This window comes from Camelus bactrianus, chromosome 8 (assembly GCF_048773025.1).
Source record: "Camelus bactrianus isolate YW-2024 breed Bactrian camel chromosome 8, ASM4877302v1, whole genome shotgun sequence".
Classification (NCBI taxonomy): Eukaryota; Metazoa; Chordata; class Mammalia; order Artiodactyla; family Camelidae; genus Camelus; species Camelus bactrianus.
The window spans coordinates 173,954-201,591 of NC_133546.1; the positions used below are offsets into that span (position 1 = coordinate 173,954).

General features: G+C 48.1%; 1 protein-coding gene across 16 annotated transcripts in view; it reads right to left on the bottom strand.

The window, feature by feature from the left end:
• The window catches only part of FAM120B (family with sequence similarity 120 member B), a 73,246-nt gene extending 52,074 nt beyond the window's left edge, over positions 1-21,172 (bottom strand). For 11 of the 16 annotated variants that reach the window (XR_012508415.1, XR_012508416.1, XR_012508414.1 and 8 more), the window contains exons 1-3: positions 21,051-21,147; positions 11,619-12,868; positions 6,135-6,315 (exon numbers count right to left, since the gene is read on the bottom strand). Coding sequence is in view for 5 of the 16 variants with exons in the window: in XM_074367923.1 (XP_074224024.1) it covers positions 6,135-6,315; positions 11,619-12,848 (1,411 nt within the window). In the remaining 11 variants the exon portion in view is untranslated. Of the gene's footprint in view, positions 1-61; positions 175-6,134; positions 6,316-11,618; positions 12,869-16,928; positions 17,265-21,050 lie in introns of those variants that run through there. The other 5 variants (XM_074367925.1, XM_074367922.1, XM_074367928.1 and 2 more) reach the window with 5 other exon arrangements.
• Positions 21,173-27,638: the final 6,466 nt, after the last annotated feature.

The following is a 27,638-nucleotide window of genomic DNA, read 5'->3' on the forward strand; positions in this document are numbered from 1 at the left end:
AAAAAATAGAAAAACTCCCCAAACGTTCCTTTTTGTATACACATTTGAGAAAAAAAGTCACCTTTTAGGTCAATCTCTAGGACTTTGGATGAGCTGAAGTCTGGCGACTGCCCATCACGAGACCATCAGCCTCCTGCAGCAACCACGGGGCTCCTAGAATGTCTCTGGGCGACAACTGGAGGTGGGGTGACAGGAAAGGAGGACAATTAGCCCAAACAGCCCTAAGTATTAAAACCTGCCATTGCCTAGGGCTCTTCTCCAAGACTGCTACCTAGTGAGATGAAAAGGGGGAGAACAGAAGAGTCTGCCTTTTGCATCTTTCTGAGTTTCTTCTGCTTCCTGAAATGTATAAGGCTTCATAGTGACTCCAGCTAAGCTTATCCTTATGGAGACTGACACAGAGACAAGAGTTAAGACCAGAGGTAAAACTGGGTATGAAGCCAGGGATGGCTGAGGACTAAGCCGTTTCAGGGCTTCTTCCCCTTCTGGCCACAATGCTGACAAGCTATCTAAATACCACATATTTACAATACAAAATACACGCAGGAGTGGTGCTGACCAACCACTCCCTCAAGAGGCACCCCCCAGCGTTTCAGATGAACTGGAGTATCCAACAGATCAGTTACCCAAATCTGTGTCTTTTGGCTCAGAACTCCAGTGCCCGCAGCTGTGCCACAGAAACAGCTCTGGTGCTCAGAGTCATGACCACAGAGTAAAAGGCACCTTTGATTCTAAATCTCACTCCAAACGAGTGGGCTCCCACCTGCCAGCCAGACTGGGCTTGGAGACAGCTGCTCACCTAATGGGATCTGAGAGACATCACTCTCCCTCCATGTCTGAAATTGAGCCATTAGAGTAATCGTTCCCTAAGGAATGCTTTGCTAAATACAAATACTCTTGCAAAGGTAATGCTTTAAACTCACACTCAACACACATATATTGATCACCTAATTCACACCAAGAAATCTGCTGTGTGTGGCAGTCCCTCCTGCTCAGCTTACAGCCTCGGCGGAGGAGGGCACCGGACAATGCCCACATAAACAGGGTGCAAGCACAAACTGCAATAGGCCTGAGAATGAAAAGCACACGGTGCCTCAGGGAGGAAGCCACTTCTGACGAGGGAGTAAGACAGGAACTTGGGGGAGTTGGTTTTAAGGGCATGAGGGATGACTAGGATTGATCAGAAGAGTGGCCTGAGCCAGAAAAGTAAATTCTGTACTTAACATGGACATACTTTCTAAAGCAACGCAAGTGAGTGAGAATGCCTGGGTGTAAGGGGCAAACCCAGCTTCGAGGGCCTCCTACCTGCAGAGGCAGCAAGAGCCAGGAGGGAGGGGCTCAGCAGCAGAGCCCAGCCTCCCGCGGGAATCCAGCCGTCGGGGAGGGGCTCCCAGGGGAAGAGGAGAGAGGCAGTAGACTTATCCAGCCCTCGATGGAGAGGAAGGAAGGAGGGACACTTCTCCACAAGAGCTGAGGATGAAGCGGTGAAATGTTCCCATAATGCAGGAAAAACAAACCAGGAAGGAGATGAAGAAACAGCACATCAGCAGGGAGCCCAACACCATCTCGCAGCAGTTCCAGGAAAGGAGAACAGAAACGTGATGGGAGAGAAATGCATAAACACAAAGGATGAGACTTCCCAGGGGGAGAAATGGCCACCAAAAAGGGAACAAGAATGGAACTCGCACTCAACTCCGCCGGCACCCAGAATACACATGGGGCGGGAAGGCCGAGACAGGGCGGCTCCTCTCACGTTAGCCACTCTGGATCTGGACAGACTGAAAGCCACTGCCTTTTCCTGTGGACAATTATTACCCCGAGGCCCGTGTGGACGGCAGCCCAGGGGAGGGAGGGCCCTGGGGAGCGAGACAGCCTCCGGGAGGACCAGGCTGTTGTGACAGCCGGGTGCAGGCAGAACCAGAGCGCGGGCGTGGGGGAGAAAGGGCTCCAGAAATCCGCAGGGGCGCCTCTGAGGTCCACAGCAGAACTCGGTGAGGTCAGGCAAGGAAGGCCTATGGAGCCCCAGGGACCGACGCCTGGAGCTGCACTGGGCTCTTCAACTTTGGCCCCAGCGGCCAGTGTGCAGGACCTCATGACACGCTGCACTCAGGCGATGGCCCGGAAAGGCCCAGCCTCAGAGCAGGGCCATTTCACCTCCTGGAAGTCCACACAGACCCAACCTGACAAGGCTGCAGGTGAGCCCTGGAAGGGTCAGGTAAATGAGCTACCCGAAAGAACCAAAGTCAAGACCCTTCACAGATCCAAAATCTTCCAGAATACAATAAAAACACTGGGGTGAAAATAGCAGAGACACATGGAGCCATTATGAGGAGAAATGTCAATGACCAACACAGACCCGGCAATGACAGTGGTGCAGGGTTACCAGACAAGGACCGGCAAACAACCACTGAGGAGACACGGAAGAAAGACATGGAAGATGGAAAAGAAAGCTGAAAACACAGCATCTGGAACGAGAGTTTCACTGGGTGGGCTCGTAGCAGATCAGAACCACAGAGGGAGGCTCCAGAAACGGAAAACAGAGCAACAAGAACGCCCGAATGAAGCCCAGAGAGAAGGGGCTTAAAAATGAGCCCTGATGCCTGAGGGACAGTGTGAAGTGTGACTCCACGGTGGAGGCAAGAGACAGAAAACAGTGCTTCTGAAATGATGCTCAGCTTTCTTCAGAGTCGGTGGGGAACATACACTCACAGGCCCAAGGAGCTCAAGAGTCGCAAGTGGAATAAACACAGAGCTCAGCCTGGACAGTGGCTGAGAACCAGTGGTTAAGAAGAAATCCCAAGGCCAGCAGGAGACACACACTCGTGACCTGAGGCAATAACCCTCAGAAGGAACAGCCTCACCTCACAAGAAACACAAGCCAGAGACAACATAGTGCATCTTCAAAGTGCCAAACAAAAATATCTAAAATTCTGTATCCGGCAAAATTGTACTTCTGAAATTACGATATTCTCAGGAAATTAAAATGAGCACCACGAAAAAAGTAAATGCAGGTTCCTTATGGGAAGAAGGGTGGTACTAAAGGGAACGTGGGTCTGCCCAAAGCGAGACGAGCAGCAGAGACGGGGCACAAGCATACCTTTCCTTGCCCGCTGGCTCCTTCAAGAGACAATGACTGTTCAGAGGACGGGCTGGAAAATCACAGCCCACAGGCCAAATCTGAGGGCTAGTAATGCTCTTCATATTATTTTAAATGATTGGAAAATTATCAAAAGAAGAATATTCTATGACCCAGGAAGATAACATAAAATTTGAATTTGATGACATGGGAAAACGAGGTGAGGCTTCCCTGGCGCAGTCACCCCCTCTGGACGTGACGTCTCTGGCTGCGGGGCCCCAGGGCAGCAGAGCGCAGCGGCTGGGCAGACGGTGGGGCCTCACAGCTCTGCCCTTCACAAAGCCTGCCAATCCATGGTTTACAGTAAAAATAAGGATCATGTATTATGGGATTTTCAACATATGCATAATCTCAAAAGGTTACCTACTAGGTTTCCATCTGTGTGACATTCTCAAAATGATCAAAATGTAGAGCTGGAGGACAGACCAGTGGTTACCAGGGGACAGGGACAGAGGGAAGGATACCAAGGGGCAGCTGAGGGAGTTCCTCTGTGGAGAGGGGCCAGTCTGTATCCTGACAGGGCACAGAACTGCAGAGAACTATCCACACAGACAAACGAATGTGTGTAAGAAACACTGAAAAGTGAGTATCTGTAGTCTGGCTAACAGTACTGGACCAATGCCAAGCTCTGGGCTTTGATATTGCACTCTACCATGTAAGAGGTCACCTTTGGGGGTGAAAGGTACATGGAACTCTACGTGCTATCTTTGCAACTCCTGTGTGTGTACAATTATTTCAAAATAAAAAGTTTTAAAAATATACAGAATAACAAAAATGATGAGACTAAAAGTCCACTGTTCTAAGGCTTTCACAGTGCACGTAACTATCTGAAAGCAAACTGTGACAAGTTAAAGATGTGTATTACTAACCCTAGAGCAACCACTAAAAGCAAAAGCCAAACAAACAGAAACAGGTAAATCTAATAATCCACATCCAACAATAATCCAATAAAAAACAAAATACTAAAAATTACTCAATTAATCCAAAAGATGTCAGAAAAGGATGAAATAAAGGAAAAGCAAGAGCAGAGTAAAGAGCAAAATGGAAGACTTTAACCCAGTCATGCCAACAAGCACATTAACTATAGATGGCCTTGTACTCCAGTTGAAAGACAGAGGCTGACAGACTGGCTATGCTGCTTAAAAGGGGTGTACTTTAAATATAAAGGAATAGTTTAAAAGTAACAGGGTAGAAAGAAGACACATCACAATTACCAGAAAACTGGGGTGTGTCTATCAGTATTAGGCAAAACAACTACAAAACGACAGGGAGTAAGACCAGATTTTTCTAACACAGGAAATCTCATAATGCTAAAGGAGTCAACTCATTAAGAAACATGAAAGTCTCAATGTACATGCACCTGACAACAGAACCTCAAAAATACCTGAAGCAAAAACTAACAGAGCTGAAGGAATAAATACAGACGTCCACAACAGCATCCAGAGACTTCAACAGTCTCCTTTCAAGAGGCACGAACAGGCCGACAGTCAGCAGGAGGCCTGAGCAGCCCCCTGCACTCACGGCTGGTGCGCACGGACCACTGAGCCCAGCAACTGCACACACCTCACTGCCAGGGGCACGTGGAACGGGGCCAAGCTAAGCAAAAAGCACACAATGTGCTTTATTATCCTCATCGTCAGTAAGCCTGCGGTAGCTTTTAATTTTCACACCAGATAACATAAACTTCACGTAGAAAGCCAGAAAGTTAAGAAGAAAGGAAAGTGACGATCAGTTGTGAGAGAAGTTCAGTCTGAGTAATTCTCCTGTTATTGCAGTTACCTAATAAAGTCATCTCTATGGCTGTCAATAAACTGCATTAGCAAAGTATGGAAGTTAAGTTAGTGAAGTTTATAAATTTTAACCTCATTTAAGAAAATACTCTAGAAACAACTCCAGGCCAATATTATTCTATATCATCATTCATGACAAGAAAGAATATGGGCAGAGAGCCACATGAGAAAACAAAACAGAAAAAGTTACTTCAATCCCGTTTGGTTTCAAAGTTTATCATACAGGTTCCTGACTGCTTCTCAATCAGTGCAGACATCTTTCTCGTGTCCTGCTCAGGCCACACCGTGTCTGGATGCCCACAGCCCGTGGGAGAGGCAGGACATGCTGCGGGTGCTGGGTGTCGAATAAAGCTGGGTGCAGAGAGCCTGCCACTCCCTGCCCCAAAGAAAAACAACGGTCAAAACACTTCAATCTGATGGTTCTATCACCACCTTCAGATTACAGAAATGTCTACTTTCTAGAATAATACGAATAGTAATATTGGTAGGCTTGGAAATAATGGAGCGTAGGCAAATGGGCCACAGACCACCTTTCACCAGGACTTCACTGCTTCTGTCCCTTGTCCTGACGGTGGTGTCGTGCTAAGCCCATTTCTTATCATGTGCTCTCTACTCCTACGATGCTCCAGCAGGCCTGTCTCAGGTCAGCAAGGCCGCACAAAAGAGGGAACTAATGCATTAAGCATCATGAGCCTGTACACAGAGTGCTCTTCAACACTCCCTATTCCCCAGACTGTTCCTAACAGGGGTCACAGGGTCTGATCAATTTTATTCTTGGTGTTGAAGGTCCTCTCATTTCACTGGTCTGCACGGACAGCCCTCTCCCTATACTCATGTTCCTACTGTGCAACAGAAATACAAATGAAAAACATAAACTTAAAAAATTACAAAAGCTCCAAAGGAAAATTTTGCTTATATTTTAAAATATGATGCACTAGACTTTATACAAGCATCTTATGAAAATCACATTTTGAGAGTAACTAGCCATTGTCTTCTAATAATAAACTCTACACTCCTACAGGAGGAAAGGGTTTTCAAAGTTTTTAAAAAGCACAACTCCTTTTAAGGCATAAAAACATAACATCTTACAGAAACAATGCACTCTTCTTTTAATAAATTCTGATCAACAACTCCTCATTTAACTGCACTCGTGTCCAGCGGGTTCTTGGAATTCAGCTCCAAGACGCGGCTTTGAGACACCAACTCACCTTGGCTGCCCCCCAGTAGGAGGGAGTAGACGCGCTGCCGCACAGGCCGGTATACCTGGGCCTGGCCGGGCAGGGTGCGGTCCAGCGCGTCCTCCAGGCTGTTCCCGCACTCCACCTCCCCGCTGCTCAGGACGTTGTACACCAGGTAGCTCTCCGCCTGGACGTGATGTGCTCTGGCGACCTGCCCAAAATTTAAACGCAACTGGTTTCTCCTTGAAAACAAAAGAGGGACCTTCAAGAGAAAATCAGAATCTGAGTGACTGTCCCTCAAATTCGTGACGTTGAGCTGACACGTGTGCTTCCTTTCCTTGGGCTGCTAGCTCAAAACCTTTCATTCCTCCTCCATCTCCACCCCCCCACCAGACCTGTCATATTCACTTCCGCTGTCACCTCGTCCTCTGCCCACCTGACAGGAGCGCTGCCACACCCGGCACCCCTGCCCTCACCCCACCTCTCCTCTCTCCAACCCAACCTCACACCAGCAATATCCTGTCTTCCTGGAAACAGGTCCAGTCACTACCCTCCTCAAAGCATCCAGGGGCTACCACAGATTCTTCAGCCTAAGAGCCAAGGCCCCCTCAAAGGCCTCCATCTCTTTCCCGCATACATCATTCCACCTGATTCCACCTCACAGACTCTCAGGGACCCAACCTCCACTGTCCGCAAGAGTCCTCCCTGTGCTCTGGGAAACGGATCCCTCTCCAACCAGCCACTTCACAGCCCTGCCCCATGGGCTCACCTGAAGGGTAACCTCTCCATAGAGCCTATCATCCTCCCTGGTTGATGGGGCTCAACTCACACATACCTTGCACTGGCTATCTGCCTCACCTCTCCTATTAAACCATAAACCCCCTGGGATTAGAAACTGTATCACATTCATTCACTTCCTCAATAGTTTTTACTGAGCAAAATCCACGCGCTGAGCACTCATTTCTTTCTGCCCTGGATGCAGCACCCTGTCTGCACGCAGCAGGTCATCAGATGCACGATTTAAACTGAACCACCTTCTCATTCCATCAGTAGTTAAGATCAGAAGGCTACAGTCACCGAGCTACAGGTTTTATTTTCCTGTGAAGAACATTCTTACTACTGCAGGAATAGTCATCTGGACTACTCTTCAGAATTTAAATCAGTCTACCACAACAGGCACTTAAACGCACTACAAGGATAACCTGGAGCATCAAAACCCCAGTGTCCTGTGACTCCCCCACAGCAAGGCCGCTCCAGCCACGCCGACTCGTTACCACACACCCGGTTCTTGGTCCCTTCGCCTCTCTCCCCCTAAGGTGCCGCCTCACTACACTGCTAGGCCTGAATGAGTTAACACACGAGGCTTGGCGCACACTGAGGGTCAACAGGCGTTTGCTCAGAGGGTCTATCTCATCACCAATACTTACACCAGGACAGAGACAAACCAGCAGCTTTGGGGTCAGTAAGCATTAAGAGTTCTGACTCGAAGCTCTAACCCAGCAAAGACCACCAGAAGTGCCCTATTTCTCCACGATGCCCCTTTTGATGCAAAATCTGCCAGGAACAATACAGTCAGGTATTTCATGACCCTCTCAGGGCAGAGTACCTTCTAACTTATTTTCCTATTCCCTCTTACATGTCATATTCTTCTCTGTTTCAAAAGAATTGGTGTTTTGACAAATTTATCTATAAAGTTACAATAAATTATATTAATTGTACCAAGAAATCTCCAATTTTGACAACTGTAGAGAATTTGATATGTAACATTCTTTTCTTGGTGTACACTGGGTTTTCAGAAAAGTCCTGCAAAATTAGTTTTAATTCATTAATTAGCTCGTCATCTCAGCACATTTTACCTCTGTGCTTAACTGCAAGTATTATACAGAAATCTACACTTGGAAAAATCTTAACATATTCGCCTCATCTGAACATTTTAAAGTGAGCATTCAACGCATCCTAGCCTGTAACTCTGGAGGAGACACCAACGGCTGCGGGCGCTGCTCCGCCCCTAAGGATTTCTAAGGAGACCATGTGTGGTCAAAATACATACATTATGGTGACCTACTAACGGGGCCAGAAGGCTCCAAGGAGAAAAATTTAAAAGGAAAAGTTTAAGGGGAACTTAAGAAATTCCAAAGTTGCTCTCAAAGATACCACGAAGTTCAGCAAATGGGACCCTGGGACAGCACACGGCCGCCGGCACAGCCCGCCCTCCTTTCCCCACAGACAGCCTCTTCCCAGCCGGCCTCTTCCTGCCAAACCCCCGAAAGAGCAACCCCAGCCCAGCTCCTGCCTTTTCATCCCCAGACTCTGCTCCCGAAACCCCTATCACCTGACCCCCTCCAGGCCCCTGGGCGACAACAGCTCTCCAAGGCCACCCACACCTCCTGCCCCACTCCCAGTCCAGCCTCAGTTCCTCCACAGCACTGGACACCCTGCTCGGTTCTTCAGTCTCGCACCTGCCTTCTTGGGCTTTTGTTGGGGTGCTTCTCACCTCGTTCTCCCATCCCCCCAACCGCCCCTCACTCCTCAGTGCATCATTTCTCCTGCTTGAGAGGCTCCCATTCCACAGACGGCAGACGACTTCCCGAGACTTCTACCTCTTGGCACCCACATCTCCAGCAGCAGACCCGGCCCATCTAACCCTAACCATCAGGTGGTCCCTGGGAAGCCCTCCTCCTCCTGTGCGGCTCACGGCAGCCCCCCTGGCCCAGGTCTAAGCACAGGGGAGCTCACCTCCACAGCAAGGCTTGCTGTGCACCAGCATCACTCCCGAAACACTGCTTGAGTCTGCTGCTTCTGCTCTAGTCCCGCCGCCACTTTCCTGGTCCCAGCTCCTCTGTCTGTACCTGGGTTTCTGCAACAGCCCCATTAGCCCATTCTCTGCAGTGCGCACAACATTTCAAATACAAACACCTGACCTCATCATACCTCTGCTTAATTAAAGCCAGCCAATAGCTCCTTAATGAGCATGAAAACTAAGTCCTAAACTCTTCCCAACTACACGTGCCACCCCTGTGGTCGGACCTAACCTGTCAGAACTTCCCCTGCAGGAGCCTGGGCAAGACAGCTGGGATGGCCACCTGCACAACAGCCCAGGTGGGGATGGCGGGTGGGTATGGCTAATGCAGGCAGAGGTCATGAGCAAGCGCCCAGCCAGGAAGTGCCCAGAAATGAGCAGAGAGGGCCTGTGTGGTGCTATGAATGTGGCAAGTGACTGATGAGTTTGTGAGTTCAGTAAGTCCTGGGCTGGCTGAAGAGCAGACCCTGCCCACCTGTTGCCAGAGCCTCCCTGCCTGCCTCCCCAACTCTGCCAGTGCCCCCTGCCTGGGGCACCCTTCCACGGCCTGTCCTTCAAGCAGACGGCTACAGAGGCTGCGAGTCCTGGGGGCAGGGTGGTCTTCACTCTCCTGCTCCCAGACTGCTGACACGGCGTGCTGCCTCTCCACGTGCCAGCGAACTTCTGGGCCAGCAGGGAAGACGGCTGTGGTCTTGTAAAGCATCAGAGGCTTGGGTTTAAAGCCGGGGTCTGCCAAGTAATAGTTGTGGGACTGCAGACAATGTCACTTGATCTTTTCACTCCTCTGTCCTCATGTGAGAGGAGACAAGGGCATGGAACTGTGTGATGCCTATAGGAGACAACGTGAGGAAAGCCCTTTGAAGATTACAAACTTCTTCAGAAAGCTGTGCTGCTGGAGAGCCGTCTCTGCGCGGTCAATACTAAACTAGTGCTCCTCCCCCACCTGCACAGCAACACTGAACACACGTGGGCCAAGTCCAGACTGGTCCTCCTCCATCCATTCTCTGCACCCCTTTCCACTCTCCTACAAAGACGACCCCTGGGTCTCTGCCGGCACCCACCTCCTCCCTCCTCCCCCACTGTCCTGTCTGCTGTTTCCTACCACCTGTCAGGATGTCCCCACAGAGGTCCACTGCTAACCTTCCTCCACCTTCACACCCAGACTCTTTTCCTCCTAAGAAGCAGTTAAGAATGCTTCCAGGTGGAATAATTTCTTCACTTGATAAGACTTTTTCACCTGTAACTCTCTCAAAACATGCGTCACATTCTACCTCTTCTGCAAGTTCCTGTCAGTTAAGTGGCTCGTCTGCTACAACGTATGGAACAGAGAAAGAGGTGAAAGGCTAATTCAGACAGAAGAACACTTGCAGCTGTGCAAAGGGAGGGAGGACGTCACTGAGAAGAGAATCTAAAGATGCCAGAGCCAGGAACACCCCCTGAGATCTAACCTGCGGCCACTACAAGACAGACAGTGTGACAGGACCAGGGCTGGGCAGTGACAAGGAGAGACAGGTCCGGCCTTGCAGAGCGGCCCTAGTCTAGCAGGAAAGACAAGAATCAAACATGAAACTCCAGGGAGGTGTGCTGCAAATGTCAGACACACATGGTGGGCAGTCGGGGCTCCTCTGAGTGTGTGACAGAAGAGCCAGCTGGCACTAACCAGCAGGAGGGGCAGAAAGCCACTGAGAGGAAGAGAGTGCGTGCAAGGCCTGGACAAGGTGAGGGGCAGACAGAGCTGGGGCTGCAGGGAGTGCCAGGCAGCTGCGATGGGGGACTCCCTCCTGAGCTGTGAAGTGCAAATGAAGGGCTCGAATTCTGCATGTAGCATGACAGACGGACTGCAAAAGGCAAAAGCCTGTTTAGGAAGAGCTCTCAGAGGTGACCACAGTAATCCACACAAGTGTAAGAGCCACTGAAGAGATCAGAGCCACAAGACAGGAGACATGGTTCCTAGATTTGTAATTTGGGTAACTAGATGAAAGCCAGGAACAACGGAAAGTCTGTGGGTAAGTCATGAGTGGCTGCGCACTTGCTGAGATGGACAGTCACGTGGACACGCACCTTCTCTCTAACCCAAGGACAGCGAGCAGGTTAAAGGAGACAACACACGAAGTGCACCCAGCCGGAACCTGCACGCAACAGCTGGCTATTCGGCAGGGGCTCCGTCAAAACCCGAGGCTCTACCTTCCCTTCAGGATTATATCCAAACTCCCAGCATGGCATTTAATAGTGTTCACAATCTGGCCGTGGTCTGTCTTTTCCATTTTTTTCTCCCTACTTGACCCTTCAGACTCCATGCTCCCGCCTACTGTTTGGCCCTTGTCCCCAGTGACACAGGTTCCAAACGCCACACTTTCAGCGTTCCCACAGCCCTGAGCCTGTGCCCTCTGAAGCAAATCTCAGGCCCCATGAGGTCTGGCTCCAGCTCACCAGCTTCTGGGAATGTCTCTCTGTAACCCAGCCCATGGTGACCTCACCCTCCACAGCAACAGCCCTCTCCCCTTAACAATCCAGCAACAATGCAGAACAGTTTACCAGGTGAGTTTTCACAAGTATGAAGTCATACTTCCTGGCCAGATTCCCAGGGCTCTGTTCTGTGTCTACCACAGTGTCTCAACCTTGCAGGTCGTCAATAAATATTCACTGACAAATCCATCAATGGATACGTCTTCAATCATGGCATCTATCAGATTTGGGTGGGCACACCTACATACCTTTAAGATTTCAGGATCTGAAACCATGGTTACTTGTTGCTTGATTTCAGGCTCCGTATCCATGGGGTCTTGTTTAATTTCAGGGTGTGTACAAATGGAAGCTTCTTGCGTGGATTCAGGATCTGTACATATGAGAACTTCCTGCTTGGAGTCAGGGTCTGTACACATGGGTGCTTCTAGGTTAAATTCAGAGTCTGTACCGATAAGTAATTTCTGATTGGAGTCAGGGTCTGTACACATGGATACTACCTGCTTGTTCAAAGTTACTACACCTTTAGGTTTCTGGAAAAACCATGGAGATTTCTGTCCTGGCAAAATATACGATGCAACTCCTTTGTAGAAAAGAGCTCTATTTGGTCCCAAAGGTAACATCTCTTCTAGTTTTTTCTCACCTTGATGCAAGTGAAGAACTTTAGATATGTGGTCTGCTACAGCTAAGATGATGTTACCTTTTTTGTCGAAGTTCTCTCTGACGGAGGTGTAGGAAGACAAGCACTTGTAGCGAAAGCTTTCAAACATGCCCTCCGGGATGATGTCGTTGCCCAGCAGGCAGGCCAGGAGAGGCAGGTCGCACAGGCTGAGCCCCAGGCTCTGGCAGAGCTTCTCCCGGCACAGCATGATGGTGTCCAGGCTCTCCAGGCACAGCTCGCTGATTGAGAAGTAGGGACAGGTGTTGTAAATTAAGTAGTCTGTGTCCTCTCCAAGAATCCCGAGACAGTGGTTCTGGAGGCCATAGGAAGCCACCTCGTAGTCGGCCTCCTGTAATGAACACAGAGTCTCCTGACCCAGGGTCTTCAGAGCAAACCGCGTAAATATGGCCAGCCCCGAGGGGATAAAGAACATGTTCCTGCCAGGCTGCTCCTTGTGGGACTTGACGTAATGAAAAATCCTGGCTATCTCCCTGTTGTTCTTGAGTCTTCGCTTCACCCACTCATCTCTCTTGTTCTGTTCCACCATGCCATCAAAGAAGAATATCAACTTGATGCCAGCAGTTGTAAAAGTTTTCACAAATTCTCGCAAAGAGGAAAAGTACTCTCGCCATTGGCCACCACAGATCCAAGAGTCTGGCGTGTACCAGTATCTGAGGCAACACATGGCGTCCACCACGACGGTGGGAGTGCATCCGGGATGCTCGCTCCGGTGGCGCTCCGCCAGCTCTTTGAAGTTTACCGCAGTGCAGACATGTGGACAGCTACTTCCCACAAACCCCTGCAAGCCTCTCACGCCCATAATGAAACTCCTGGAAGGGTCTGGAAAGGAAAGTAAATTAGTAATTATGGAGTTACCGTGACACTTACAGCAACTTTCAAAGCAAACCCCAGACAGTATTTGACATTCAGTCTCTGTCTCCAGCGTGTCATGGCGCATGCTGCTGGCCAGGAGCCTGAAGTCTTCCATGGACACACACCAGGGACGTCACCTACATGTGAGGTGACTAAGTGGACTTCACAGGACAACATGGCCCAGCACTCTCTTAAGAGCTTCACAGAGGTTATCATTCAACAAAATTCGAAAACAGGTTAACAGTTTCAAAGAAGTAATACTCCCCATCTAGGAGCTCAAACTGAAGCTAATTTTAGCAAAACTAAAACACAGATTGATACATGCAACATGGATGTTTTTCAAAATAACCTTGCTGAGTGAAAGAAGTCGGATGAAAAAGGAGTGCATGCTGTATGAGTCCATTCATGTAAAGTGCACCTCACTGAGCGCTGAGCTGACTGCAGGGCAGAGACCAGGGCTGTAGGGTAGGGCGGGAGGGAATTGGTGGAGACAGGGCGGTACACTTGTTCGCTACCTTCGTCGTGGGGATGGTTTCACGGGTGAATACGTGCTAAACATTTCAAACTGTTCACTGTACATATGTATTCTTTCCTGAGTGTCAAATACATCTCAGTAAACGTGTTAAAAAGAAAACTACATGAAAATGTCCACAACATTTGAGATGGTCACTGACTTTGAATGGAAAACCACCCATTCTAAAATGTAAAAATAAACAAGAGTTTAGAGTTACAATTCAAAATCTGGGGAAAATCTAGGCAGAGTCCTTTATACAATAAGGAAGATGTCCTCATGTGTAATAAAAGACATAATACAAGTAATAACATCCATCAGTGATCAGAAGCCTTTATCTTAATGGCCTATTCTTTTCACTCTGATTTTCTTTAGGAGTCATCAGGGCTTCATGTCCTCTGTTACAACAAAACAAAAAAACCCCATTATGCAAACAGCAGTGCAAGAACGGTGCCTTCCCCAGGCTGAAGACTGAAGGCAGCCACCAGCTGCCAAGTGAGCCCACTTCCTACCAGACAGAGCTGGCACTCAATGCACACGATCTCCAATCTTTAAGACAGCTCTGTGGGTAAAAAACTATAAGCTCTACTTCACAAATGAAGAAATTGTAAATAAACTATGGTCGAGCAAAGACACCCCTGCAGATTACCTTTTAAGACTGTACTCCCTGTTAATGACACTGACCCCTAATAGTAGATTTTGAAATCTGTTTGGCAGCCAAAAATAATTTTTAAAAAATATAAAAATTGAGTGGACATAAAGAGCATTTATGTTGAAATTTAGAGAGGTGTGCTCATTAAATTATTACATATAATGGAATACACAAATCCATACCCCCCAAACCACTGTAGGCCTATTACTAGTATTGGGTTTATCTTGGGAACATTACCAAGGAAGGCATGTTTCTGAAGCAGAAAGTGGACTTCATAACATGATCTTCTCAACCATAAGGCCGTTCTCCAGTTGGGCCCTCTGGGCATGGTTTGGAAAGGGGATATGTGTCAGAACTCAAAGGGTTGTCAGAAAAGACAAAAAACCAAAATGGATTAAAAAAAAAAGCAGCAATGTTTGTGGACGCTGAGTGGACTCAAGGTACCTCTCAGCCACGTAGAGCCTGACTGTTTCCGTGCTGAGTGGAGCCCTGCTCCTCTCCGCACGGGGCCCTCCCACCACGGAGCCGGCCTGCACGCCCAGCCCCGCAGACCTGGGCCCGTTTTGCCTAGCGGCTCTGCCACAGTTGTGTTGGCTGCCTTCCCTCACGATAAAAAGACATTTTTGTTTCAAGCGTTTTTCTACTAAAACTGCAAGTGACAACACTGAGTTTCTTGAAACACTCTCCTCTTTATTTTGCAAGAAGTGGGGTTCAGCCTCCGCTTTGATTTTATTCAAATGTTTTTCCTCCTTTTTCTTACCCCAGTAGTGAAAAGCTCACTATTTTTAAAACATGTACTGTTTTTCCTGCCTTTCACACTGCCAGTTCCTCACAGCCTGAATCACAAATTACCTCAGGAATGTTACGTCACAATGCCCTCTTCTATGGCATCTACAAAGAAAAATTCGGACAGGCACAGATTTGGGAGCTCGGGGCAACAGAGGATGCCTTCTGGTATCTCAGCTCCTCACAGCACCAGATACTCACACAGCCCACCATCAACGCAGTTAGTGTGGTGTGAAATAAAACGCTTAAAAAGACAAATCTGTGGCATTACCTTTTTAAATTTTCCTCTGGCTTTTTAAGCCTTTTAGTGCAAGAGCATACACTGAGGCTTTACATTCTCTAAAGGTAATTTTTAAGATGATCACAAACACATATATGTTATATATTATATATTACATAAACATACACTATAAAATTATATACTTATATAATATTTCACTTATCACAGCTGCAAGTTATACAGGAAATTTTCCTTATCTAGATAATTGTTCAGAAAGAAAACAAAAGTTATGTCTCTTCAGGCAGGAGCCCTACTGTCCAAAATACAGTCTGGGGGGGGCCACCCACTTTGATGTGGGACTCAGGGCAGGTGACACCACTGTCTGTCACGTCCTAGCACCCAGCACAGTGTCTGGCATGTGAGGGGCCCAGCAAGTTATTTATGAGTGAATGAAGGCATCAAAGGGCAGGTGTATAAAGAGAAACTGGGAATCAACTGCGGGCAAAGAAAGAGGACCAAGAACCGTCTACCCTCAAGGAGCTGACAAACTGGCATGGGAAGCGGCATCAGCACAGGAGGCCCATGAAGGCACAGCCGCAGGCACACAAGTATGGCTGGGGTCTGTAGCGCTGGCAGTGGCCGCACGCCCAGGAATGGCTCACTCTCCTCACACCAGACCCATCCCTGCCTACTGAGTTACCAGGGAATGAGGACGTGGAGAGAAGGGCAAAGAGAAACCCAGACAGAAGGTCCTTTACCACAATCTCTCAATCAACAAACCCCTGGAGAAAGGGAGAGAGGCAGGCTTCAGCAAAAACACATGCACATCGCCTGCCAGAGAGAAGGGCTGAGTCACTCTGGACACAGGGACAGTGGACCAGGGCCAGCCCAGGGCACACCTCCCCTGGGGAGCAGTGTTTGCAGGACAATCAGTACCAGCAGTTGTGGCCACCTCAGGCACACCCAGCACCCCACCAGTGTCAAAGCAGAACGTTCAGCAAGCATAAGTTAATGAGGGGGCTGTAAGATGGGAAGCTGGTCCAGAGCGCATGTGAAGAGCTGGCTGACCAAAATGACCTTTTGTAAACTGGAGACAAATCGTGTTAATGTCTTACAGAGTAATAAAACCATAACCTTGGGATATAACTTTACCAGACAGGAATAATTCGTCTCCACAAGACAAAGTCTACGAATTAACATGTATCACAGTGCTTGGGCTCTAATCAAGAGTAAACAGCAAGTAGAACAGGGAGGTACACTCTGTTAGAAAACTGGATAATCCTGGGTGAATCTCTTAAACAAGGGCCCAGGATTCAGCAACAAGCACACAGTCCTCTTGTTCCCTTGCTTCATTTCTGAGTTTCCGGTGACTGTTCTTTCAGGGGTAACATATGCTGGCACGGACCCTCTCCTCTCCTCTCTGCTAACCCACCTAAAAACAGGAACTTACAGGGACCTTTCAACACAGCAGGGTGACAAGAGGGACTGAAAATTCCAAGAGATGAACACGTGTCCTGGGCCAGTGCACAGACACAGCCATGCTCACAACTACCAGGAACTCGTGAATGTGCAGCCAACCAGGGGAGCCGGTAAACCAAGGGTGGCCGCACTCAGACTGTGCCCAGGCCCCACACGGCCTCCATACAGGACTCTGGGACTACTGACCCAGATGCTCTCCTTGACCACACTTTAGTCAGGGTCCTAGGCCCTCCTGCCCACAGGCCTCCACCTTGAATGCCAAGTTCATCCCCACCAATTTCAGCAAGATTCCTGCTCAGTTTCACAGAAAATCCCACCCTTGAAATCTGATTGCCCTGATGATCAGAGTAATCCCCACCCAACCCTGACTCTCACTGACCTTCACTCTACCGGAGGCTGTCAATCTCCCCATGCAAGTCTTGAATGAAGTCTTTCTCACTGTCTCAGCAAGTTGTCAGTCATGTTTTTCTTTAACACTACCACTTCGAAGAAGTTTAGTCAAACGAGAGACAGAACGCCTGTGACAGTCCTGACACTCAGACTCAAGGCACCCTGGAGGATCCTCCAGAACACAGTCTGACCGTGACCACTGACACCCAGATTCAGAAACCGTGTACGGTGCGTGGTGGGAAGAGCCCCAAGACGAGGGGCGCAAAGCCCTGTTTTCTGCCACAAAAGACCTTTAAAGGAGGGTAGAGCCCCTCTTCCACATGCCCCGCCACCCCCTGCCTCAGCTATGCCAAAGGCGTGAGACCAAAATCACTTAGGAAACATTCGTCTAGTGTTTGCTGCGCTCCAGGCCCTGTGGACACATCAACGAACAAGACAAAGTCCCCAAGACATGTACCTTGAACAAGGGAGTGGAGGCTCAAGGTCCCTCAGGAAAGGACACCTGGGGTGTGCATACACATTTCGCAATGCCCCGAGCTGTACCCTGAGACTAAGTTTACTCTGCAAGCCCCGCAGCAGACACCCCCTCCCATCCCCCTGCACATCATCCAGTTTCGCTCAGACTCCACTGGGAGGCACTCCTGCCAGCCAAGGAGGCAGGAAGAACCGGCTGCTGGGCGGCCACGTGTGCTGCTAGGTCACCTGCCTGCAGTCTCAGGCAGTAACAGCAAAACCTGGACTTGAATCCACCTGCCTCCAAAGCCAGTTCCCCTCACTAGGGGACCCCACCCTCAACACTGGGCACTTCAGAGTGACCTGGTAGCTGCCGGCACGTGTGCTGGGAAGGCCTAATCGTGAGGCAGAACCGGCTTGTAGGCGGTGTCTTAGCCCCAAGTGCTCCTCCTCCTGGGCCAAGGGCCCTGACAGGATTGTCAGATCGAAGGAGCAACCCTGAAGGCTGGGCCCTGGGCTTCCCCTGCCCCAGTGCAGCTCTACAAACCCTTCCAGGGCAGTGAAGCACAGCATGAAAACCACTGCCACCGAACAAAGAAAAAGAAAATGCCTATGACCTATAAAACTGTGTGCCTCATGTATCCAGAATACAGAACAAAACTCCAATATAAATTTTAAAATTCATGAGTTAAAGCTGAAAAATTCTATTCACAAGAGACTTCTTAGGCTCTAATTTATCATCTGTAAATTCTTCTTCTACATAGTTCTACATTTAGCTCCTAAGTCCACAGTAAAGAAAAGTAAGAAGTCACTGGAGGCAGGCGTGGGCAGACAGACAGGGGTAGGGGTGAGACCTGAGACAGGTGACTGGGGGAAGCAAAGGGACAGGAGAACTGAGGCCATACTGGGGGAAACAGCTGTACATGCCTCAACGAGCCCTGACACTGTCTGCATCTCAACACAACAAACTACGTTTAAAATGTTTGCTTGAGACAGTGAGGGAAAGCGTATCATATCTAGCACATTCTATTAAGAGAGCAGGGAAATGCTCTATTTTAGAAAGATTTCTATCTTAAATGGGAGATCCTGGTGCTTAATGGGCAAAAACCCAAAACTAAACTATCCACAAAACTCTGCTGTTCAGTCACTGTCCTGTTGTCCTGGTTGGCAACCATTTTATATGACTCACAATAACGTACATGAACCTGTACTGAGTTAACTCTTTAGCTAAAGTACTGAGGGGAACCTCACCCACCTCTGGTGTGTTCTTTCAGGTTCCAGCATGCACGCAGGTGTGCAGCTGGACAGGTATGTGGAAGGACAGCTTTGGTCCAAGTTACAGTAAGTGTTCTACAGTAGGAGTTCTCTTAAATGGATTCCTCCTTACTTGAGTCATACTTGTTTTTAAGGAAAAAGGTGCTTAGGAGCTGGGGTTTTTTGACTAACAATGACCTTGATTTACTGTCTGAAGACAAACCATTTACTCTCTTTGCACATCACTGATTTCCTTATTTGTAAAAATAAAATGATTTCCCTGTCAATTTGGTGAATTCTAAACTACTACTATAAAATCCTTAAGAAATATCTTACTATACTTACATAATTAATTTCAACATTAGATAACATGTTTTATCTCTTTGAAGATTCTTCCCACAGAACACCATACAAAGAAACAGGAATTTGCTTCTAAAAGCAAATGAAAATGAAAAGTTTTTTACACCTGTTACAAAGCTCTGAGAAAATAACTGATAGTGTAAAGGATGCCTGACTTGCAAGCTAATAAGGGTGCAATTAATTCCTCTGAATGAATTTCCACGACCCTAGTTTCCATGGAGGTAAGACTTGCTTTTATGATCTCAGTTAAGTGGACTTCCCTTCTTTCCTTACTATCCACCTCTTCTTGAAGGAGGCAGATGCCCAGTGGTGAACAAATCAAACACACACTGTCGCAAGGCTCTGCCCACTGGGCTGGGCTGCCAATCTCTGACTCTTCCTGACTCAAGAGAAAACTAAAGCCAGGTTACAGCAGGAATCTGACCAGCTCCATTCACTCATGTCTTCTCTTCAACCCTCAATAACAAGTACAAACAAGGAGGAGGAGCCAGAGGGGGTAAGAGGAAAGGCTGAAGGACAAGAACCCAGAAACCAAGACAGCAGGATATGACTAACTGCCAATTTCATAGGATCCAAGTAGCACAGGGCTTGAAACTTAAATAATTCAAAATCCCTTTTTTAAAAAAATACAAAATAATAAACATAAGGGCACTGAAGTCCTTCCCAGTGCCTGGGAAGGCACCTGTGGAAGTGAGGACCCTGAAGCCTGAACTTCCCTAGCTTTACGGTAAACCTGCCCCATAAATGACACCCAGATGCAGGCTCAGGGAGGGGGCAGAACCCAGAGAGTAAAAACTATAAGTGACCTCAGACGTCACCTACTGTAGTCTTCTCAGTTCAGATGAGAAAACTGTGGGCCAGAAGTGGCAGGTTAAGTGGTTAGAAACTACACAAACTGGGAGGTCAAGTGGTCAAGAAATGGTATGTGTGGAGATGAGCAGTCGGGACCCAATGCAGCCAAGGCGTTTCCACTGTTTTCTATGAACACAACCAGTAAGCAGTGCACAACTGGAGTTATGCAGATGGAGGAATGGCACCGTGGGGGGAACCACCATGGCAGAGCTTAGGGCAGAGATGGGGTGATGGGGAAATCAACACAGAGAGAATGTGTGAGGGCTGTGGTGGTGCAGAGCTCCAAACAGCAAGGTCCAAACCTGGTCAGGTCAAAGAGCACATGTACATGGAAAGCCACGGTTCAGGAAAGACAGAGGACAAAACAAAAGGACGACACTGGACACGGAAGAACCACAGAACACAGCTGTAGACTAAGTAGCAGGACACATGTGGGAGGTGAGTGGTGAGGAATAGATGCTGCAGACCTGCCTCCCATCCGTGTTTCTCACCCTGACTTATCTACTCAGATGCTCAAGCCAAAAGACGTCCCTACACCTGCCAGACTGACTCTTCTAACATCCACGTCTGAGCATCACATCCTCGCTCCCAGTTCTCTTGAGCTTCCTGCCATCCTCATCTCTAAGCGACACTTTCCCCCGAAAGTCAGACTGTCTCAAACCCGTACGTCTTAAACCTTCTGTTCCCTCTGTAGGAATGAACGGCCTCCTGCCCCTCAGCACCTCCCAACTCCCGCTTAGCCGAAACTCAGCTTGAATACCCCTCCTGTATAGGAACTTCTGGCCCCTCCTCGGCTGACTTGGACAAACCGTCCCGTCTGTAAGCCTCACGTCACCACCACCCCCCTCGGCCTCTCCTTCCCCGAGGGCCCAGTGCTTGCGGGTTGCTGGGGCCCCGGCTCAGGACACCCCCAGAGACAAGTTCGGAGACGCAAGCGCAGGGGTTGGAGGACACCTCCTCGGGGACGGGAGGAGCAGCCGCGCGGCCGTCCCGGAACTGCACATCTCTCGCCGGGGGAGGTGGGGTGCGGTCTGGCCAGGCGGAGCGGGCAGGGAGCAGGGCTGCGGGGTCGGGCGGTCAGGGAGACGCGTCCCAGGACCGCGACGGCGCAGCACCACGAGCGCAGCCAGCCGCGCCGAGGCGACGGCCGAGAGCGGGCCCGGACGCCCTGGCCCCGGAGGCCCGGCCCTACCTAGAGATGCGCCAGCACGGCCAGCCGAAGACTCGCCCGCGCCGCCCTCAGCCCGCCGCAGACGCCGCGCAGTTCCGCTTCCGGTCGGGTGCTTCCGCTCGCGCGACTGCCCGGCCCGTGCTGGGGGCGGGGCCTGCGCTGCCTGGGCCGGAGGCGCCGGCGGACGAGATGCGCAGGCGCCGGGGGGCGCCGGCTCCCTCAGGTGCCGCGCCCGTTGCCTGGGAAACCGCGCGCTGCTACTGAGGCCGGGGTCGCGCGGGGCTCGGCTCCAGCAGGCGCCCGGAGCTGCGATCGGGCGGTGAGCGGGGCGCGCGCGGGCAGGGACCCTGACCCCGGAGGTCGGCCGAGGAGCGCCCAGCGGGCGCGGCGGGCTCGTCCCGAAGCCCGGTCCCCGAAGGGCGTTCCTGCCGCAGGGCAGGCGGTGGGGGGCTGAGCGGGGGCACTTTCCAGTCGAGTGACCTTGGTGCGTTATCCAGCCTCGACCCGGGGCTTCGTCGTCTGTCGGTTGCAATTACGACGGCGCGTCCCAGGCCGCGCTTGCCGAGAACGCGGCGGAGCGGCGAGCACGAGGTACCGAGGAGCCTCGTTAGCACGGCTGCGATGACCGCCCGGAGCCCACGGTTGTGAGTGGGCGGGCCCGCCAGCCTGGAGCCCGGCGTGGGAGCCGCGGACTGGCAGCGGCGGCGGGGGAGGGAGCGAGGCCGCGTGCCACCCGATCATGCAGGGTCTCCGACTCCCCTTAAGGAGTTCGGACTCTGGAAGCCACCGTCTCGACCTTGTTTCTGCAGCTGCTTTTAAGACCAGTAAGGTTCACATTAAGGACATGCTCCCTTGGGCGGGAGATAAGGGAGGCTTCAGGTGACGCACGGTTCCCATTCCTGTAGCCACAAAGCCACCCTTTTCTAACCAAGAGGACATTTTGGTAGCCAAGTGTGGTAACAGAAAAGTAACTCTGAGACCAATCTAGCTTACTTTTTAATGTAAATATTTGACAAACTTCAATTAATAATATCGGGTTGCTTAAATGTGTCTCAAAACCTGCCTTTACACAAGACATATCTCAGGAAGCCTGCTGGAAGCCGCAGGGAGCTAGAGGCTTTAATCAGGGAGGTAAGACGGCCAGATGTTGTTCCTTCAGAATCTCTTGCAGATCAAGCACTCAAAAAGCATTGCCAAACTGAAGTGACACGATTTGTGTGTATTAAACAATTTGGGAAGGAATCGCTCCATTCTGTATATAAGACTTTCGTTTCCTGCTGTAATTTTTTTTTCTAAAATCAATAAACTGCTCAGTACCTAATACTCGTTGGGTGCCATAGGATAAGACCAACAAGTATGTGAAATGGTCCCTAGTCTTGAGCACATGTGGGGTTTGGGGAGACAGACTAACATGCCTTAAATATCACAGAACCAGTGAGAGTAAGGTTTATAACATGTGTATGAAGAAGGCAGCAAGGAGACAATGTGAGAGCTGAGCCTGGAAGGAGGGTAGGATCTGAGACAAGATTAGAAGACGAAGGACTAACAGGTGGAAGGAACAAAGCTGGGAAAGAGATGACAGTCAGGATTCAGGTGGTGTGAGGGTGCACCCAGGGACCTGACTTTAGAGCAGTGACAGACTGCCCGCCAGACTGTGGAGGCAGCTGGGCAGGCCAACCAGAGCCCCCGCTGGCCTGCCACTGGACGGCACCTGGCTCCACCCCACAGAGCTTCCAGTGAGTACTTCTGCTCCCTCCTAAATAGACACAGATGACCAAGGATCAACAGACATTTGAGGAAGACGAGGGATAAAACAAACAAACTAAGAAGAGGAAAAAATGTTATTAAAACTTTATTATCTGCAGTCTCTGAAGATCATATTATATCAGTGAAAGAGGAAGAAATAGGTATATAAAAGAACATTCAGAAAATAAAGCTCTTGAAAATTGAAAAAGCAATAACTTAAACTTAAAAATTGATAAAAGAAGATAAATTTGATTATATCTCTCAGATAATAGAACAAAAAGAAAAAGAAATGGAGAAAGAGGAAACATAAGAAAATTAGAAGATTAAGAAGTTGAACATCTGAAAAATAAGAGTTACAGGGAAGAGAACAGAGAAAATGAAGAGGAAATTACTCAAGCAGTAATTCAAGAAAAGTTCCTAGATCTAAAAGATGTGTTCTCACATGGAAAGGGCCCACCAAATGCCCTGCACAGCAAACCTGTGAAGAGCCACATGAAGGCACATTGTCACAAAGTGTCAGGATACCAGGGATAGAGAAAGGATCTTAAAGAGTTTCCATAGAGAAAAAGGTCACATTTAAGAACTGGAAATCAGAATGGCCTAGAAATTCTCAATATAATTCCAGGAAAATGAGTTCAGTGGAGCACTAAATTTCAAAATTCTGAAGAAAATAATTCTAACATGAAATCAAAATATTAGTTTTAAATGTGAGGGTAGAGTAAAAATATTTTTCAGATACACAACTGAAAAATATTAACTACAAAATACTTATCTCAGAAGTCTGCTGGAGGATATTCTTCTCCAAAACTAAGAAGTCAAGTAAAAGGAATATTTAGGACCCAGACAGCAGGGAGTCCAAGAGAAGAGAGAGGTGAGAAGTCCCAGGATGAAAGCAGGAGACCAACTAGCTTGGGGCGGAGGCCTTCTGGAGATGCATCTCCAGGGAAAAGTGAGTCCATGGAATGCCTGATGTGTTTGAGTATTTTAAAAGGAGATCTTCAATGTATTTGGTGACAGTATGTAATAGGTATGTAGTAAATAAGCAATAAATTAGTAAAGACAAAACTGTACAAAAAATAAAATACAATTGTAGCATATGCCTCAGCTGTGAATAATGACTCCATAATTTTAATAAAGTAAATACTGGACAGTAATTTAATCAAAAGATGCTATCACTATTTTTGAAAAATGAGAGGTGATCTTGTCTGGGTCTGGGAAATCAGGTGGAAGTGTTATATCATCTTCTAGAGTTAGGAAGGCCATAGACAATATACACAACTGGAAAAGAAAGACAGCATTATAAACTCTTAAAAAAAATAGAGCGAATTTCAAAGAAAGTAGCTAAGAGTTAAACACAGAGGAAGGAATTGGGAGTTTGAAAGCATGGTGTGGGCAATTGCTATTTTTTAAAATAAATCTAGCAGTACTATTTGACTTTTTAAATCTGTAAGTATATTACTTTGATAAAAGTAAAATTTTTCATTTTAAGTTTTAAAATGATTAAGTAACTAGTACAAGTGCTAGTAAATGGCACAACTGTTACTCAAACTCAAGTCTGTCTAAATTCTAAAGGCTCCTTAAAATTTTTTTTACTACTGCAGTACATGACAGTGAAGGAAAGGAAAAGCCAAAGATTACTCCCAGGTCTCTTTCCTGGGAGACTAAAAACAAAGTTGGACATAGAAATCAGTGTAAAAGGAACGAAGAAGTTTACGTGTGACCATTCACATCTTCCCCACCTCCTGCTGCACACCACCTAGAGAGACCTTCTTGTGGCCTATTGTACACATCAGATTCATCAGTTTGGGGCAGAATCCAAAACCAGGGGAGGAAGGATTTATATAGAAGAGCAAACCAGGAAAGAAAAGAAAGGAAGGGGAAAAAAACCTGTAAGTTGAAAGTAGGGAGAAGTTGGGAATTAAGGGAGATGAAAGTGTTTCCCAAAAATTGGGAAAGGAAAAAACCCACAGCCATTAAAACATACTAAGTTCTACATGGTTAATCCACATTAAATATTACAGAATTGTTTTATTGCTGAAGAGTGTCACGTAGAGAAATTGCCCCTCTTCCTCTACTGGTCGTCCTTCTGTCTGTGACTTCTTGGGCCCTTCAGGCTTCATGCAGTCACTAGAGAGAGCTAACCCATGTTCAAGGCCAGTAAAGCAGGAATGCTGGGGCAGAAAGATGGAGGGCACCTTGTGCCTTGAAACCGTAGAGCCAAAATTAACAGTAAGACCACTCTGTCTCCTCATTCCCTGAGAAGATGTCTTTTCCTTACAGTTAAGAGTACTGAATTAGGGTTTTCTATTACGTGCAGCCAAAATTATCCTGTTTCAGCTTCTGCCCATGAAAGAGTAATTCCTCCAGAACTTGTCATTCCATTCGAAACCACTAGAAACTAGATAAATTATATGACATTAGTATTTTCTGATGTTAGACAACAGGAAGTGGGGGATGGAGATTCTTGAAAGAAGACTATTCTTTGGTAAGATCAATTAAACTGATAACCCTATAGCTGTGTTGAGCATGATAAAAAGATTGGAGACAGAGATTATGCATGCTGAGGATGGAAGACCGTATCACAGATTTTACTTACACTGAAGGAGTTAAAAGGAAGCTATGTGAACAACTTTAGGTGAGATGATGTATCTTTGAATTTTTCTTACTTTGTGGTTCGCTTTATTCCTTTGATAACTATGTAAGTTTAAAAAGCTAAAGCTCTAAATGTTCTTAGAAACAATGAATAATGCATATATGTAAATTTTAAAAATATGTGCAGTATATTGTGTACATGCATTTTCATGCAATATATTGTATATGTGCAGTCAAACTGTAACAATTCTACCTAATGAAACTGAAAAATGAAAAAAAACCTTAGGTGAGACGAAATTCCTTGAACCATACAAGTTACCAAACCTGATCAAAGAAACAGAAAATCTGAGTAACCCTGTGTTTCCTAAACCCTGTATTTGTTAAGTTGAATTTGTAAGTAAAAACCTCCAACAAAGAAAACTCCAGGTGCGAGTGGTCTCACTGATGAATTCTGTTCAAACACTGAAGAAAGACGTATTAGTCCTACACAAACTCTTTCTGAAAATAAAAGGCCAAGGAACGCTTCTCTGCTTGTACAGCTCACCTAGTGGCAGGAAGCAGTCTGATGTCACTTGGGACCTCTAGCCCCTTGAGCAGCGGGTGGATGGATGAATAAAAGGTAAATGAACTGGCCTTCTCGTTGCCGCATGCTTTGGATCTGACCCTGGCCCCAGCTGTGAACTGTGACTGAGATTAGCCAGCCGTGGTTTCCCTACTTGCCTTGAGTGTGGTCAGGTGGGTAGTGGCCCAGCACTCATTTCTGGCCCCTGAGAAGTGCAGGTTGTGGACCATTCCTAACATCCTCAGGCTGGGCCCTTCACCTGAAAACAGCCGTGTTTATTGCTTCAGTTAACCTACTAGTGTTAATAGGAACAGTTCCAACCACCACAAAAATCATAGCTTATGATTGTTCCTTAAGTATACAAACTCTTAACCAGGCCCCTACCTCCTTAGCAACACTCCACCCCCCACCCTGTATCCATTTTGAGAGCACTTTACAGTCATTAGTTATCAGTGATGATGACTGATAAACAGCCCCGCACCTCCTACCCCATTTTCCTAACACAGAGACCCACTTTGAAAACAGATTTTGATGGTGAGCCAGTGCTGTCCCCATTCTGTGTTTCCTGGGAGGTGGTGGAGGGGAGGGAGTAAGAATTCAAATGGCAAAAAGGGAGGAAACTCTTGAAAAGCTGGAAAGTATGTCCTACATTTTGAGATTAGGAAACATGTTGATGTGAAGGTGAAAAACCACTTGCCCAAATTTGTCCCCCTTTTTTCTCCAATACTTAGGCTGTTTATTGGGGTCCCTTTCCCTCCAGCCCATTTATTGGAGAAGGGCTTTGCAAAGCCGTCTCCTAGCAGCCGAATGCAGAAGGTCCTTTCATAGTACAATGGATGGGAAGGAAAGAAAGAGCTTGGTTTGTTTAAACTGCCTCTGTCTTCATTCACAGCCTGATGTCCGTCTGCATTGTGACACCCACAATGGCACTAAGGGATTCATTGTGGCTGAAAACAAACCAAAACAGAATACGAGATGCTAAGATAAAAGAGTCATGCAACAAAATTGCTAAAAAAAATCTCAGTCTTACATCTGAGATTTATGTTACCTTTTGGCTGTGTGGCCTATTGAGCGGTGTCTGTAATAACCACCAGAGTTTAATAAACAAAAAGATAAATGGGAACTTGTACATTTTTAAGGCGTTTCCACAGAGAGGACGGGTATGCAGGGCTGCTTTGGAAGCTGTTTAATAATCATCGTTCTTTGTTTGCACAACATTCGGGAGCCACCCTCGCACGTTGTGTTTATTTTCCTTCTGATACACATGCCCTCGCGGTGCCCATGTGGCCCAGAAGCGTCCCTGCATGGTCGCTCCCGCCGTCGCCCCCCACCTCCACCCCCTGCCCCGACCAACATCAGATGTTGCAGGAACCCACGCCCAGTTCAGCAGGCAACAGGTGGAAGGTTGAATAGCTTCACACGTTTTTCGGGATGGGGGGTGGGGAGAAAGAGGGAGAAAAAGGAGGGCGGGAGGGCAGGCTTTTGGGAGCCGATTTAAGGATTAGATCAGATGTTATTGCTAGTGAAAAATTAAACAGCCCGGTGCTCTGGGGAGTGCAGATTAATATATTTAGTGACTGTGCGCACAAAGGCCGCTCATTGTAGCCACGTCTGAATGCCTGTGAATAGGATGGAACATATGCAGCCTGTCACCGCAGGTGCCCACATCTGTTCCTCTGCGGGCAGATGCTCGCAGAAAGGAGGTGGGA